Genomic DNA, 15404 nt, shown 5'->3' with positions numbered 1-15404 from the left:
TTTTTTTCATAACCCCTCTACTTCTCATCCTCACATCCTCTCTGAACCTTCTGTTTTTAACTCTGTTCTCAATTGTACCCAACACCCATCATATTTTTACTTCCACTTATCTCTCTCTCTCCACATGTGATTACTAGTCAGGCACTATTGCTACTAAGGCACTCCCATCCCATTTACTCCATTCAGGGCAGCCAGATTCCTTGTTCAATCCAACAATTCAGCAAAATGACAATGCAAAAGCTATCAATACTAGTGCTTGCAATCAGTGTAAACTCTTTCATACTGTTACATACCGTGCAACTTTCTCGAAGGCTTTCAAACTTGTTGTGAATTTCATCACGGTGTGCCTGACGAAACAAAATACATGCATCACAAGATTCTGCCAAGCAGATTTACTGTAATAAAAAGAGTGTACTCTCGATTGAGTTGATGTTAAAAGAAGACATTATACACCTTAAAAGCATATGTCAGCTACGTGTCATTACCTACATATACGTCAAACATCCTGGATGAAAGCAGACATTCTGTGTAGATGTTCTCTTATATGATAAACAAGCTGCACTACAGTGATTATATAACTAAATAGTAGAAGCTTGTGAGTAGCATTCACTCTATCAGAATGCATAAAGCAGAGTTAATAAAAGATGACTGTTACATGAGACAGTGCATGGGTGTCAATTTAGATTTGGGCAAAGCAGCAATTCAGTGACTGTCTGCCTGAAATGTCAGAGATGGTTTCAGACACAGACTGGAAAAGGTATCTCTTGTTAAAATTCACTTCATAATCATGCCATGCCCATAGAATTCTTTAAAGAACTTGCTTAGAAGCTGATCGTTTCCTTGGTTACTTCACGACAACAGAAAATTACACTCTTCCTCCGACTACACAGCTTTCCAGAATCTCAAACTGCTTCATCAGGGAGTCTCCCAAAAATAAGTGGGTGGTATCAACCTGCACTTTGATCATCATGATGGTGAGACTGACCCTCAGAGATTGGATCTCCTCCTCTGCCTCAGCAGTCGTCTCTTCCAGCTCTGCCTTGGCCATTTGCAATTGGTTCTCCAGGGCAGTTTTTGTGCTTTGCAGACTCCTAATCTGAGCCTCCTTCTCCTGCAAGGCTAATTGCAATTCATTCCCCTGTTTTTTCAGTTCCAATTTCTGCTGCTCATGTTCCAAGCTGGCCTGTGGAATGGTATAAAAATGCAACTTTAATATAGCTATCATCAACGTTTGCTGCAATGTGTACTGATTTTACCGCAGATTTACACTGAATTAGTGCATTTTTATCATTACCAGACTGAATCTTGTATCCTAACTTTGGCTCTTATTTAAGCATTGCAACAATTTAAAAATTCTTATCCTAGTTTTCAAATTCCGGTATGGTCTAACCCCTCCCTCTCTAAACTCCTCCAATTCCACAACTCATACCTATGCTCCTCTAATCCAGGCCCCTTAAGTATTCCCAATTTTAACTGCTCTACTATTGATGTATATGTCTCAAGTTGCTAAGGCCCCAAAGTCTGAAAATCCCTCTCTAAAATTCTCTGCCTTTGTATCTGTTTCTCCTTTAACACACTCCTTCAAATTATCTCTTCGAGCACACTTTTTTTTAAAAACTGTGCCCAAATATCTCATGGGACTTGGATTCAAATTTTACTTTACAGAATGCTGAAGAGGAATCATATCAGACTTGAAACGTCATCTTCGTTTCGTTCTCCACAGAAGCTGCTAGACCTGCTAAGTTTCTTCAGAACTTGGTTTTATTTCAGATTTCTAGCATCTGCAGTTTTTTTGGTGAAGCATTTTAAAGTTTTCTAATTAGATTAAACGTCCTATATAAATACACGTTGTTGTAGCAAATTTACAGCTTTACAGAATTTTTCCCATTCTTTGAGGGCTTTACTGGTTAGTGGTGAACTGCCTTCTTGAACCACTGCAGTCCATCTGATGTAGGCACATGTACAGAGCTCTTAGGAAGGGAGTTTCAGATTTTGATCCAGCAGTAGTGAAAGAGAAGCAATAAGTTCCAAGTCAAGGTGGTGTCTTTCTTGGAGGAGAACTTGCAGGTGATTTTCCCATATTTCTGCTGCCCTTGAGGCCTCTACCATTTAGAAGGACAAGTTTGGAAGATGGCATCAAAGGAGGCTTGGTGCATTAATACAATGCATTTTGCATCCTAAATTTTGGTCTCATTTTCTGCCAATGTGGGTTGATGACAGAGGGAGTGAATATTAAAGTTGGTGCATTGGGTGCTAATCAAGTGGCCTTTGTTCTGAACAGTGTCAAGCTTCCTAAAGCTGTACCCATCCAGAAATATTGAGAGGATTCTGTCTCAGTCCTTCGTCCTAAGGTTGGTGGACAGACCTCAGGGAGATAAGAGGTCATAGAGTAATGCAGCATGGAAGCAGGCCCTTCGGCCCAAACTGGTCCATGCTGACCATGGTGCCTACTCAGCTAGTTCCAATTGCCTGCATTTGGTACATATCTCTCTAAACCCTTCCCATCCATGTACCTATCCAAATGTTTAAACGTTGCTATTATACCTACCTCAACCACTTTCTCTGGCAGCCCATTCCATATACGCATCACTCTCTGCGTGAAGAAGTTGCCCCTCAGGGTCCTTCGTAAATCTTTCCCCTCTTACCTTAAACCTATGTCCTCTAGTTTTCAACTCCCCATCCCTGTGAAAAAGACTATTTGCATTCATCCTGTCTATGCCTCTCATGATTTTATACACCTCAATGAGGTCACCCCTCAATCTCCTACATTCCAAGAAATAAAGTCCTTTCCTGGCAAACATCTCCCTATAACTGAGGGCCTACTAACCCTGGCAACATCCTCGTAAATCTTCTTTGCACACTTTCCAGTTTAACAATGTCTTTCCTATAACAGGGTGACCAAAAGTGTACACAATACTCCAAGTGTGGCCTCACCAACGACTTATACAACTGTAACATAACATCCCAACTCCTATACTCGATGCCTCGACTGATGAAGGCCAGCATGCTTAATGCCTTCTTCACCACCCTGTCCACCTGTGATGTCGCTTTCAATGAACTATGTACTTGTACACCTAGGTCCCTCTGCTCCACTTTACTCCTTAATTAAGTTACATAATATAGTAATCTCAGCCTCTGAGTTGTGGCTGGTCCAATTCAGTTTATGCTCAATGGTAACTGCCAGGAGGAGGATAGTGGGAGATTCAGTAATGGTAATTTGATTGAATATCAGGAGGACATGGTTAGATTCTTTTTTGGAGATGGGCAATGCCTGGTACTAATACAGGGAAGGCCACAGCCTAACGGTATTATAGCTGAACTGTTAATCCAGAGACCCAGGATAATGTTCTGAAGACCTGGGTTCAAATCCTACCATGGCAGATGGTGGAATTTGAATGCAATAATAAAAATCTGGAATCAAGAGTCTAACAATGGTAATAAATTCATTGTCAATTGTTGGGAAAAACCCATTTGGTTCACTAATTTCTGTTATGGAATGAAACTGCCATCCTTACCTGGTATGGACTACATGTAGCTCCAGACCAATATGTTTGACTCTTTACTGCCCTTTGGGATGGGCAATAAATGCTGGCCTAGCCAGAGATGCCCTCATTGCGTGAATGAATAACAAAAACAAAGTGTAGTGAAAACATTATATCACTTATCAGCTAATACTCGAATTCCACATAATTAAAACTGATTGGACGCAAAGACAAGTTATTATTTCCTGGTTACCATTTGTGTGTTCTCACCTCCCTGAGCTTGGTTTCAAGCTCTAACAATTTGTTCTTGCTGCTTTGTTCATCCTGGTTGATTTTATCCATTTGTTCCTCCAGTTTCTGGTTGTGAGCATCCAGCTTCCCTGCCTGAGCCTCCAAATAAAACTTCTGCTGCCTGAGCTCTGCAATCATCTCCTCCTGTGCCTTCCTGCCATGAAATTTAAACAGACGCAATTACAAATAGGCTCAAATGTTGCTTAAAGTAGCTACCCAGACAAACGGATCATGATAAACAGAGCATCCAACAGGTGGCTTGCTTATGTATTTGTAGTAAAAGAACCATTCATTCTGTTCATTTATTTGCCATAACTCAATTACTGTTTCTTACATTCTAAAGTATTAATGCAGCTAAAAGAAAAGACTTATATTTATTACATATCTTCCACGATCACTGGACCTTACAGCAAACAAAGCACTTGTGAAGTTTAGTAAATAGTTTTAGAAAGATTGCAGCCAATTTGTTCAAGCAGCTCTCATAAACAGCAACATGATAATGACTAAATAACCTTTTGAGATGTTGATTGAGGTAAAACTATTGGCTATGAAGTGTAAAAAAACTCCCCTGGTCCTCTTTGAAATAGTACCACAGGATCTTTTACTTCCATTTCAGTGATTAGATGATGGACAAAATTTTAGCAGGCGATTTGGGAGGTGGTGGGGTTAGGGTCTTGCCCACCGGTTGGAGATCAGGCAGGGAGGCCTCATCATTTTCGTGGGAGAGGCTGTGGTGAAATCCGATGTCCTTCAGGCATTTACAAGGTCACCATCAGGCCTTCCAAAGTTGAGGTTCCCAGTGGTGGAAGTCCTGGCTGTAACAGTTGCCAAACAATCAGGGGTTGGCAGCTCCTCATGCCAAAAGACAAGCAAGAGAGATGACTACTTATAGAACTGCACCCATCCAAGGTTCAGGATTTTAGAGGGACTCCAGGTCAAAAGTAAGTTAAGGGATGGCAGGGTGAGGTCGGAAGCAAGAGCTGTAGGGTGCCTATCAGCAGCCATACCCTACCTCATGCCTGGTCTCTTTATTGGGCAGAGTAACTGATAGTGGGGGAAAACCTCTCACTCCCATGGATGTTTTTGGTCATCCTTCTATGGTTGCAAGAAACCCATGTGGCCCACATTTAAATTATTTTTAAACAGCCAGTTTGGACATGTTATCACACAATCCCCACGCAGGAACAACTAGAACCCAGACTTTCGAGCTCGTGTGAATTGTTCGTTTAAATGCACTTAATTGACATCTTGCCACTGGGGAATCCTACCTTAGCTCCTTCCGCCCTTCCCCATCAAGTAATATATTAGTTATACATGGTCATGCAGAATAAACCTCCCTTCATCTGAATGTTTTACCTCAGTTACCATTTCACAAAAAAGCACAACTAAGGCACCAATGTGACATTCTTGATCATTGTCCAAGGAGGGATATCTTACGGCAGTTGTACAGGGCCTTGGTAAGACCACATCTGGAGTGTAGCATGCAGATTTGGTCTCCCTGCCTAGAAAACTATATACTTGCCATAGAGGCAGTGCAGCAGAGGTTCACCAGGCAGCTACTGGGAATAGGAGGACTGTCCATTGTGGACAGATTGGGCCTGCTTTTACTAGAGTTCAAAAGAATGAGAGGAGAATCTGATCAAAACATTAAAATTCTAACAGGGCTGGAGAGAGGAAGGAAGTTTTCCCTGTTTGGGAAGTCTAGAACGGGGAGAGAATGGTCTCCGATACGGAGTAGACCATTTAGGACTGAGATGAGAAAGCATTTCTTCACTCAAAGTGTACGGAACCTGTAGAATTTTCTACCCCTGAAGGCTGTGGAGGCCAAATCACTGAATATGTTAAAAAAAAAATTTTGGATTTTAAAGGCATCAAGTAGTATGGGTAGAAAGCAGGAATATGATACTGAATTAGAGCATTTGCCATGATCACATTGAATGGCAAGAAGGCTTGAATGGTCAAATGGCCTACTCCTGCCCTTAGTTTCTGTGATTCTATTCCTGCCCCCACCATATTGTAAACTTGGAATGAATGTCAACATTAATGTGGAATTAAATGCTGGTGCATCACAAGTTTAAGGCGATTGACAAGTTTTTGATGCAACTTCATGGAATTCATCTGTTTGTGAAAGTATATTTTGTGATTTTGTCAACTTTTAACTAGGCTGTCATTTACTAAGGTAATCAATTTATCATTACAATAACATCTATGATTTTTAATGGTTTTGTGGTAATCACATTCAATAATCCTGTAATTTTTTACACTTTGATCCACAAATCAATTCTATGTCTATCACTGCTAAAAACTGGGATATATCAACTGATACCATAACAGACCCTATTGAGAAGATGCTCTTCTCTGTAATTTAGACCGGTTTTACATACAGCAGGAGGAAGATCAATATGTGCCGGCCTGCTCACCCAACAAATATACTCCAGTTGATTTCTTTATCTTTCTCTTTCCACTTGTTTAGGTCTGCCTAAATATAATCCTGTTGCATCCTTCATCCAACCTTCCACTCCAGGTCTGACCATGCACATAAATTAGAAGCTATCCTCTATATTACAATTTTAGGAGAAAGCAACAGTAACAAACAAACTGAGAGAAGTTAAATAAAGTAATTGTGTCTGACAATTAAACAACAGGTTGTCAATTTAATTAACCCTATAACCATGTATTTACTTTATAAACTTTGACAATTCAAGACTCACATGCTTCTCTGGGTAAAGATGCTGCTGTTTGCTGCAAGTTTATTTGCCTCTGAGAGTTCTGCTACCCTCTGTTCCAAAGACTTTATCTTCGAATCCATGGCATTGATTGTCTGAAATATGAAGTGCACTAGAATCAGATTATAAAAGATCAGACAACAAAGATCAAGAAGCAAGGGAAGGACAAAAGCCAAAATGTAAGAAAGCTTTCTAATCTGAGAATTGCAGTCCATCTTTAGAATTGGTCACATTCTGAAATGAAATTATTAATAAAAAGCTAACTTCCATAGCAACTTTAGTTCATATTTAGATTTTTGCTTTAATGTTAATTTCTCACATACCGCTTTCTGATCATCTATCAGTTTGCACTTTTTACGTGAGTCCTCCTCATGCCTGAGGCGAGAATCTTCTAAGGACTCCTTATTGGCAATGCCCATCTTCAACTGAGCTTCCATGACCTATAAGAGAGTACAACACAAATAAAAAGGTGATGGGATGCCCTCCACAAGTAATGGCAAACAGCATTGTTCAGATGTCATGGAGAGAAAAGTTTAGATTCATTTTGTATCAGTCAGAAAATGTTCTTGTCCTAACCCGCTCTGCAACATCTGTTATTTTCTTTGTTCAAATTAAAGAAACAAACAAGTCCATCAGCGACTATTTTCAACTAAGATACTTGCTCCACATTCAAGATTAATGGACGTATTGAGTGAAAGGAAAAAGGCTGAAGTTGGCTGGCAGAAATTGCAGAAATATTGCTGCTCTCAAGGCATGGCTCATGATTGATCTGATGACCAGTTCAATCTGTACTCCCAGAAACCGGCACAAGATACTTGCTACTCTTGTTACAGAATCAAATTTTCAAAATAAATTTTCTGTTCTTTACCTTCATTTTATCTTCATAGAGCTGTTCTTTCTGTCGAAGATTGGTTTCCATGCGTTGAGTTGTTGCCTGAGCCTCACACCAGCTCTCCTCTAACTCCTGTGTTAGGATAGAGCAGGGTCATTGTGAGTACCATAATAAAGAGATAGGTTACTTGTTTAGATGCTGGTATCCACAGGTAGGAGGTATTCATATCACAACAGAATCATAGCCATAGAGGTCTACAGGTTGTTGACTTGCTTGCCGAGCTGTCTTGTTCTCGTTCAGACATTTCATCACCTAGCATGGTGAAGAAACATCTAAGCGAGAACAAGCCAGCTCGGTGAGCAAGTCAACAACCTCATCCACAACCCAAGCTACAGATCTTTGCCAATATAGAGGCCTACAGTGCAGAGGACTGCGCCAGTCAAAAACAACCATCCAATTATGATAAACCCATTTGCCAGCATTTGGTCCATAGCCTTGTGTGCTTTGGCATCACAAGTGAATATCTAAATAGTTAAATGTTGAGGGTTTCTGCCTGTACCACCAGTGAAAGCACAGAGTTTCAGATTGTCACGACTAAGTGAAAAAAAACTTCCTCACATCCCCTCTAAATCACAGAGCCCTTTCCTTTATACCTATGCCCCGAGGTCATTGATCAGTCAATGGAGGAAAAGTTCCTCCCTGTCGACTCTGTCTATGACCCTCAATTTATATATCTCAATCATGTTTCCTTTTAGTCCCCTCTGCTCCAAGGAAACCAACCCCAATCAGTCCAAATATCTCTTCATAACTAAAACTCTCCAGTCCCAAGCAATGTCCTGGTAAATTTCCTCTGCACCCTCTTTAGTGAAATCGCATCCCTTCCGTAATGTGAATCCCAGAACTACACATTGTACTCTAGCTGTGGCATAAACAATGTTTCATATAGTTCCAGCAACCCCCTCCTGCTCTTAAATTCTATGCCTCGGCTAATAAAAGGCAAGTATTCCAAATGCCTTCTTTACTACTTTATTTCCCTATCCCACTACCTTAAGGGATCATGGTCAGGCATTTCAATGTCCCCCTGATACTTGGTGCTTCCCAGGGTCCTACTGTTCATCATGTATTCCCTTGCTTTGTTTGTACTGCCCAAGTGCAACACCTCATGTTTATTGGATTGAATTTGATTTGCCACTCATCAGCTCAACTAATCACCCATTTTATATCCCTCTATAATCTAAGGCGATCCTCCTCACTATTTACCACTCCACCAATTTTTTGTATCATCCAGGAACTTACTGATCAACCCTCCGACATTCATGTCTAAATCGTTTATAAAAACTACAAACAGCAAGGGCTCCAACACTGCAGAACCCCTCTGGACACAGGCTTCCAATCACAAAAACACCCCTCGACCATCACCTTCTGCTTCTTGCCACTTAGCTAATTCTGGATCCAATTTGTGAAATTTCCATAGGTCCATGGACTCTTATCTTCGCTAACAGTATCTCACTCGAGGCCTTATCAAAAGCCTTGCCTAAGTCCAAGTAGACTGCATCGAATGTATTCCCTTGTTTGCACACCTGGTCACCTCTGAAAAATTCAACCAAGTTGGTCAGATATGGCCTCCCCTTAACAAAACGATGCTCACTGTTCTTGATTAATCCCTGCCTCTCCAAGTGTAGATTAATTCTGTCCCTCAGAATTGCTTCCAATAGTTCCTCCAGCATTGAGGTTAGACTAACTGGCCTGTAGCTTACTGGTTTATCCCTTCCTCCTTTCTTGAATAACGGAACCACACTAAAGATCCTCCATCCTCTGATACCTCTTCTGTGGCCAGAGAGGAATTGAAAATTTTTGCTACTGTCCTGGCTTACCTCACTCAACAACCTGAAATACATTTCATCTGGCCCTGAATATTTATCTACTTTTAAGCCTACGAGACCATTCAGAAGCTCCTTTGTCTATGCTAACTTCTTTAAGTATATAAAAGTCCTTCTCCCTGATTTCTGTATCCACGTCATCCCTCTCAATATTGAGCAATGACACAAAGTATTCATTTAGAACCCTATCCATGTCCTTTGCTTCTATACATAAATAATCAATGAGGTCCTTAATGGGCTCTATTCTTTCCCTAGTCATCCTTTTATCCTTAATTTACTTGAAATGTGTATGAAACAAAAACTTGGTTAGTATCTAATTTTTGTGAAGACAAGGTTGAGACATCAAATCTTTTCATAGCATAACTGTCTTGCACCTAATGTAATGCCAAAGGTGAATGATCAACTCACTAAAGACTTCAAATTTCCTGGTAACTCATTCATTAAAATATGATATTACATCCTCATGCAGCACACCACCGTGTAAATCACCTTTATTTAGTCAAAACTGTTGGCAACACACTGGACAGTGAAACATACCTTGTGAAAAACCACAGCAAGATTACTTGAAATCTTGATGCTAACCTCAAATACTGCCCTGAGATCTATAGTCCCTTTTATGTTTGTTGATTCAGTAACCTATCTTATTCCCTTTTTCAATGTTCTAAATGACTGCAGTGCTTGATAGACTATTCCATAAATTGACACAAGAAATCAAGTTTCACAGCATGTTTAGGACATTAAATTATGTTTCTTTATAAAAACACACGGTCTTCTTCTTCTACCATCAATCCCCAGTCCAAATTCACCTTTCCTATTTTTGCAAAGTCAAGGCTCCCACATCCAGAAAACTTATCTTCACTGATCTTACCGCTCCAGTCTCTTAATTTTCCAATGAGAATCTATTCCTGCATAACAATGTCACAGAAGACGACTTTACAGCAATCATTGTGACGCCTAATAGAGTGCATTAAGCTGTATAAGATTGCAAAATCAAAAAACTGACAAATTTAATGCTTTACACCGAGCATACAGCCACTACAGCAGGGCAGTGTCAGGCATCATTCCAGCACAGTTTAAGGAAAACCAGTACCAGTTTGGAGAAACTGATTGTTTTCCTTGGAATTTGCTGTGGGAAGCTACAGGTGGAATGAAAATGGTAATGAATCAATACCAGACCCCCTACACATGATTTGACAGTGGTCAACTTGAACAACAGCATGTTAATATCTTCAAAATGGTTACTTGCCCAGGTAGCTAAGTGAAGGTGGTGGCCCTGTAAAATGTACTGAACCATGAAGCGGATAAAGGCCGGGGGTGATTAGGAAGATTTATAACAATTTATTTTCGTTAGCTTCCTAACAGGTAGGTTTCCTCTTACACTGCTAATGTGATTCTGTAATTTTCACTTCCTGGGCATCATTATCAACATCTTACACATACCAGGATTTTCTGAGCCATTTGCTGGATTTGCTGAGATTTTGTCTGCAAATCTTCCTTTAGCTTGTTTTCTCTCCGCTCTACCATTTCAAGTCGCTTCACTTGGTTCTCCAGAGACTTGCGGCGTTCCTACAATTATGAACACAATCAAAATTACTGTTGAATCTACAATGTCAGTTGCACAGGTTGTTAACACATGACCACGCAAATGATTGTAAAAATAAACCATTTGTCAGTCTCAGCTATATTTAAAAAAAAAATCAACTCTGCCTTAAATGCATACAAGGCAACGTACAGGACACTGTAATTTTCAAGTAATATTTTACACCAAATTATTAAGAGAATGCCCATATATCACAATGCATGTTAAGTGGCTTGATGGTAATGTTAACAAAACTTCTATAAATAAAAAAGATAATTGCTTATTAAATGAACAGTCATGTCTGTCCTACAGCATGTGAACCATGACTGGGTCTCCACAGAGCAGCATACCTTTCAAGATTGACCAAAACTTTCTTGCATGTTTAACAACACATTTGACATATTAATCAGACGGCTACCTGTCTGAAACATAATGGCTTCATACTGGTAAAAAAACAGAAACTTGAATTCATGTAGCGCCTTTGCAAAACCTCAGGATATTTCAGCACACTTCACAGCTAATTAAGCACTTTTGAAATGCAGTCATCATTGTCAGAAAAGAGTGGTGTTTATTTTCCAGTGCTGTTCATCATGCAACTGTCTCTAGTACAGAATTTAAGGAGGGAATTCTGGAGCATAGTCTCTAGACAGCAGAAGGCACAAGTGCCTGGTGATGTGAAGGATCAGGGAAATGCACAAGGGGCCATTGTCTGAACCATGAAGAGCTATGTGGTGGTGATATTGCTGAAGGAACTTACAGAGATAGGAAGGAAAAAGACCTAAAGAAGGGTTGAAAAAGAAAGAAAGATTCAGATTCCTCAAAATTCACTTGGAAGCTGACATGCGTCCATGGGAAAGAACGCAAGCAACAAGGTGGAGTTCAAGAGCTAACAGTGTGGAGCTGGAGGCACACAGCAGGCCAGGCAGCATCAGAGGAGCAGGAAAGTTGACATTTTGGGTAGGGACCCTTCTTCAGAAAAAGGGGTCCTGACCCGAAATGTCAACTTTCCTGCTCCTTTGATGCTGCCTGGCGTGCTGTGTTCCTCTAGCCCCACACTGTGTTATCTCGGACTGCAGCATCTGCAGTTCTTACTATCTCGGAGTTCAAGACCTTTTGCCAAGGGCAGGAATAGCTCTCCCACCACCCCATACCTGATCAAGTTAAAGGCACAGAGGAAGGGAGAAAAAAAAACATTAATTGAAACACTTTGGTTGCAAACGATTAGGCAAAAAAGAATCCAAAAGGCAGAGCTGGACAAATGAGGAGAGGAAATAGTGATTTGGTTGTTGTGTCAAAGAGGTCTGGCTTGGCCAGCATTTTGCTTTCAGATGAGCACTTGTTACTTGTCAACTGAACCACCTTATCCTAAAGATACCTTGTACTAGTTTTTGCCTTAGAGCTTCTACTGAAAGTCTATTTAGGCTCAATTACATTGACAAACTGTGTTCAGCATTTAATTCTATACTGTACCTCAGACTCCACCAGTTTCTTCCTGATACTTTCACTGGAGTTCTCACGACCCTGTAGTTTCTCAAGATCTCTCTCTGCACGTTCTTTAGCTTGACGCACATTCTGTAAAAGATCTGTAGCTTCAGAGCTTGCTTTCACTGCCTGAAAGAGTCAAAGAGCAAAAATGATGCAAGAAAGAGTCCATTCAGGATTCATTTTTAGTATTTAAACAAGGTGCTTTTCTGACAAAAATTGATTTTAGTTTCCTGTGGGTCACCACATCTGATTCCTTGTCTCTAACCCAGACGGTTAGGACATAAACTTTTACAGGAACTTCAACTAAATTAAATAGACTTAGCTAAATTTTCATATTTGAATTTTATTTTTGGTATCCATGTGTATTGATTACTTATGTATACTAGCAATTAAAATCTCAGGTCTGATTGATATCCTCCAGAGGTAACTGTTAATGTCATTTAGTGATTGATCACATCAGATTACTAATAAATAATCACTGGGTAGTACAGAACTTAAACAATACTCAAATGAGACAAATCAAAGCTTTTCGTCTTGTACTCGTCAGGACTAGGATGTAAGAAACAGACTTGAAGAAGTGGATACCAACTTAAGCAGCATAAGGATAGTAAGTTGATTTGTTGGACTATCGTTGTTACAGAGATGCAGCAGCAACAGTTAATTGTCAGTCTTAGCTCTTAGATCAGGCAGATAGACAGATTCTTCAGCGTATTGGCATGGAAATTCAGCAAAGACTGGCATTCTCCATGACCCCTTTGTTCAACTCATAAATGAAAGTATGCAATATATACAGGAAGTCCTTTACTTACATGTGTGTTCAGATATGTAATTTCTAGCACATGTAAATGCATCGTACCATGCACCTGATTTGATAACCTTAAATTGACATCTGGTGTCATTCTTAGCACAGTATGGATTATTTAATAAATGCTGTCCAATAGCAATATCTGATCAAATGATAGACATAATATTCTAAGGATTACAAGCATAGGCTACTGGAGCACATCAGCATGCTACAAATCATCATTGGGATGTGTTGTTTGATACACAGTCAACCAGTCACTGACATGCATGGCCTACCTGACAACACACCAGCAAGCAAACTTATATCACATTATTCATTTGTGTGATAGATAATTACTTGTGGCTTGATGGCAGCAATGACTGGCAATTCATATCAAGCAATACATCCCAAAGTCTTTCTACTTCCCAATTCAAACCAGGAACCAACAGGATACAATGGTTGCACTGCAGATTCCAGAGTCAGACACGTCATAAATACATTTACAAGAGACTAAACCCCTGCTAGACATTCATTTTATTTTTCCATGTGACTTGGTAAAAAGTATTTAGTGCAGTAAGCTGCCAAATTACAAGGATGATTTGCTTTAACAGGCTCAAACCACAAGACATCACATTTTCAGTGCTTTTGTACTGTATGATGCAAGGAGATAAGATGTCCCACTATTCAACTTAAGCCCACGTTTCTTAACAACAAGTTCCTAATACAGCAACATGCTTTTTCCTAGTGAATCTAGTGTTGGGATCTCAATGATCTCTTCCATCTGCTGGCCACCCTCTGCATAAAGACTTCAAATAGCTGTTAAATTTGTCTTTCACAACTTTCAGCAAGTCCCATTTGTGTATTGTCACATAGCTTTATTTCAACATAGAAAGCAGAAAAAAAAACTAACAACCAGGCCTTTTTATATAACCCTTTCACCATGAAAATCCATCCTCCACAGAAGCCCAGGCATTTGAACTGTAGAATATTCATCCGTACAAAGAAAATTGCATCTCCATATATTTTGGAACTGTTTACATCTTTTCAATGAAAATGACTACCATTAAACTCAACTACACTCCCATCCTCTTGGTAATAGTAACCATTAAATTGTACTACCTTAGCGAGTTTTTCCTGTAATTCCTGTATTTTCTTCTGCTGTTCTGCATTCATCTGAAAGACACATAATAGGCCTTGAATTCAATGGACAAAAATTTACAAAACATATTTTTGTTTTCACAGTATTTTCATACATCTTCAACCTTAAATTTACACACATTACTGTCCGTTATTTAATGGGTAGGCGTCAATAAAAGATCAATGTTTTGCAATTTAAGAATTATGGAACATGTGATAGTTGAGTTGAGTTGAGGCAAATTCTTAAATCAAAACCATCAAATGGGTCCCCTTGTAGTTTATCAACTGCACAATAACAATGGTAATGCTTACATAATTGAATTGCAGTTTATAGGACATTCAACTTTGTCTGTAGTTTTCTCAAAGTATTTGTTAGCTTTGTGGTCAACAAAGTGTTTTCCAGCCCAAGCACTGAATGCACTTTAAATTGCACACTACCCATTTTCAGATAACACGTCCCAGCTCTCAACAACATGCCAAAAATAGCACACTAAGTTTTAAGATATTAGATATGTTTTAAGTAACAGTATGGTTATATTTTGGAGTAACCTCAACATAACACTAATCAGACTGCTTTCTGTAATACTATAGTAGAACCATCTCCAATTTTTTGATTTTATTTATCAAATACATTACTTTGCTCTTACCTCCAGTTCTGCACCGTTCAGCTCTACCTCTTACATACACCTTATATTTATTTACAATCATAAATGCATGTATATCTTGCTTATATATTGTTCCCTACTACCTGCCTCAATCCCTACAGAGGCGCAATTCTAGAACAGATTCATTTAAAGGTTGCCTTGATTTCAATCCAAATCTAAGCAAGCAATACATTCCTGTTGGGAAAGTCTCCAGTTTTTAAAAAAAGTGAAGCTTTTTTAATATGTTAAAAGTGAATTATTTAAATAACTGTCATTTATTTATATTGTGGAGGTAAAGCCAAGTAATCCATCTAAATGACAAATGAGTTAGTGAAGAAAGGTTAATAACACGCAAAATACAAACCTTTTCCAATTTGGCATACACCTCTCCAACTTCAGCTTTTCCTTGGTCTCTGGTCTGTGAATGGAATACAGTCTTGATGTCAGTGACTTGAATCGAAATGGTGTATGGACTCTATCCCCTTACAAATGACCATACTGCACAGAATCCATTCTTAAAATTGAGCAGAATTGCTCCATAAAGATAAATAATATAAAAATACA

At 39.3% G+C, this 15404-nt stretch overlaps 2 protein-coding genes across 3 annotated transcripts in view; one reads left to right on the top strand and one right to left on the bottom strand.

The window, feature by feature from the left end:
• Positions 1-15404, top strand: part of bicdl1 (BICD family like cargo adaptor 1) — a 298028-nt gene that overhangs the window by 79103 nt on the left and 203521 nt on the right. The window lies entirely within an intron of this gene.
• The window catches only part of cita (citron rho-interacting serine/threonine kinase a), a 147775-nt gene that overhangs the window by 34450 nt on the left and 97921 nt on the right, over positions 1-15404 (bottom strand). The window contains exons 15-24 of the mRNA XM_048611329.1: positions 15205-15258; positions 14179-14232; positions 12261-12401; positions 10652-10777; positions 7368-7463; positions 6823-6939; positions 6485-6594; positions 3753-3927; positions 986-1183; positions 294-347 (exon numbers count right to left, since the gene is read on the bottom strand). Of these exons, the coding sequence (XP_048467286.1) occupies positions 294-347; positions 986-1183; positions 3753-3927; positions 6485-6594; positions 6823-6939; positions 7368-7463; positions 10652-10777; positions 12261-12401; positions 14179-14232; positions 15205-15258 (1125 nt within the window). The remainder of the gene's footprint in view (positions 1-293; positions 348-985; positions 1184-3752; positions 3928-6484; positions 6595-6822; positions 6940-7367; positions 7464-10651; positions 10778-12260; positions 12402-14178; positions 14233-15204; positions 15259-15404) is intronic.

The sequence above is a fragment of the Rhincodon typus genome, chromosome 24 (assembly GCF_021869965.1).
Source record: "Rhincodon typus isolate 14 chromosome 24, sRhiTyp1.1, whole genome shotgun sequence".
In the NCBI taxonomy this organism is placed as follows: Eukaryota; Metazoa; Chordata; class Chondrichthyes; order Orectolobiformes; family Rhincodontidae; genus Rhincodon; species Rhincodon typus.
The sequence above is the reverse complement of the archived record's forward strand: the minus strand, read 5'-3'. Positions and strand labels throughout refer to the sequence as shown.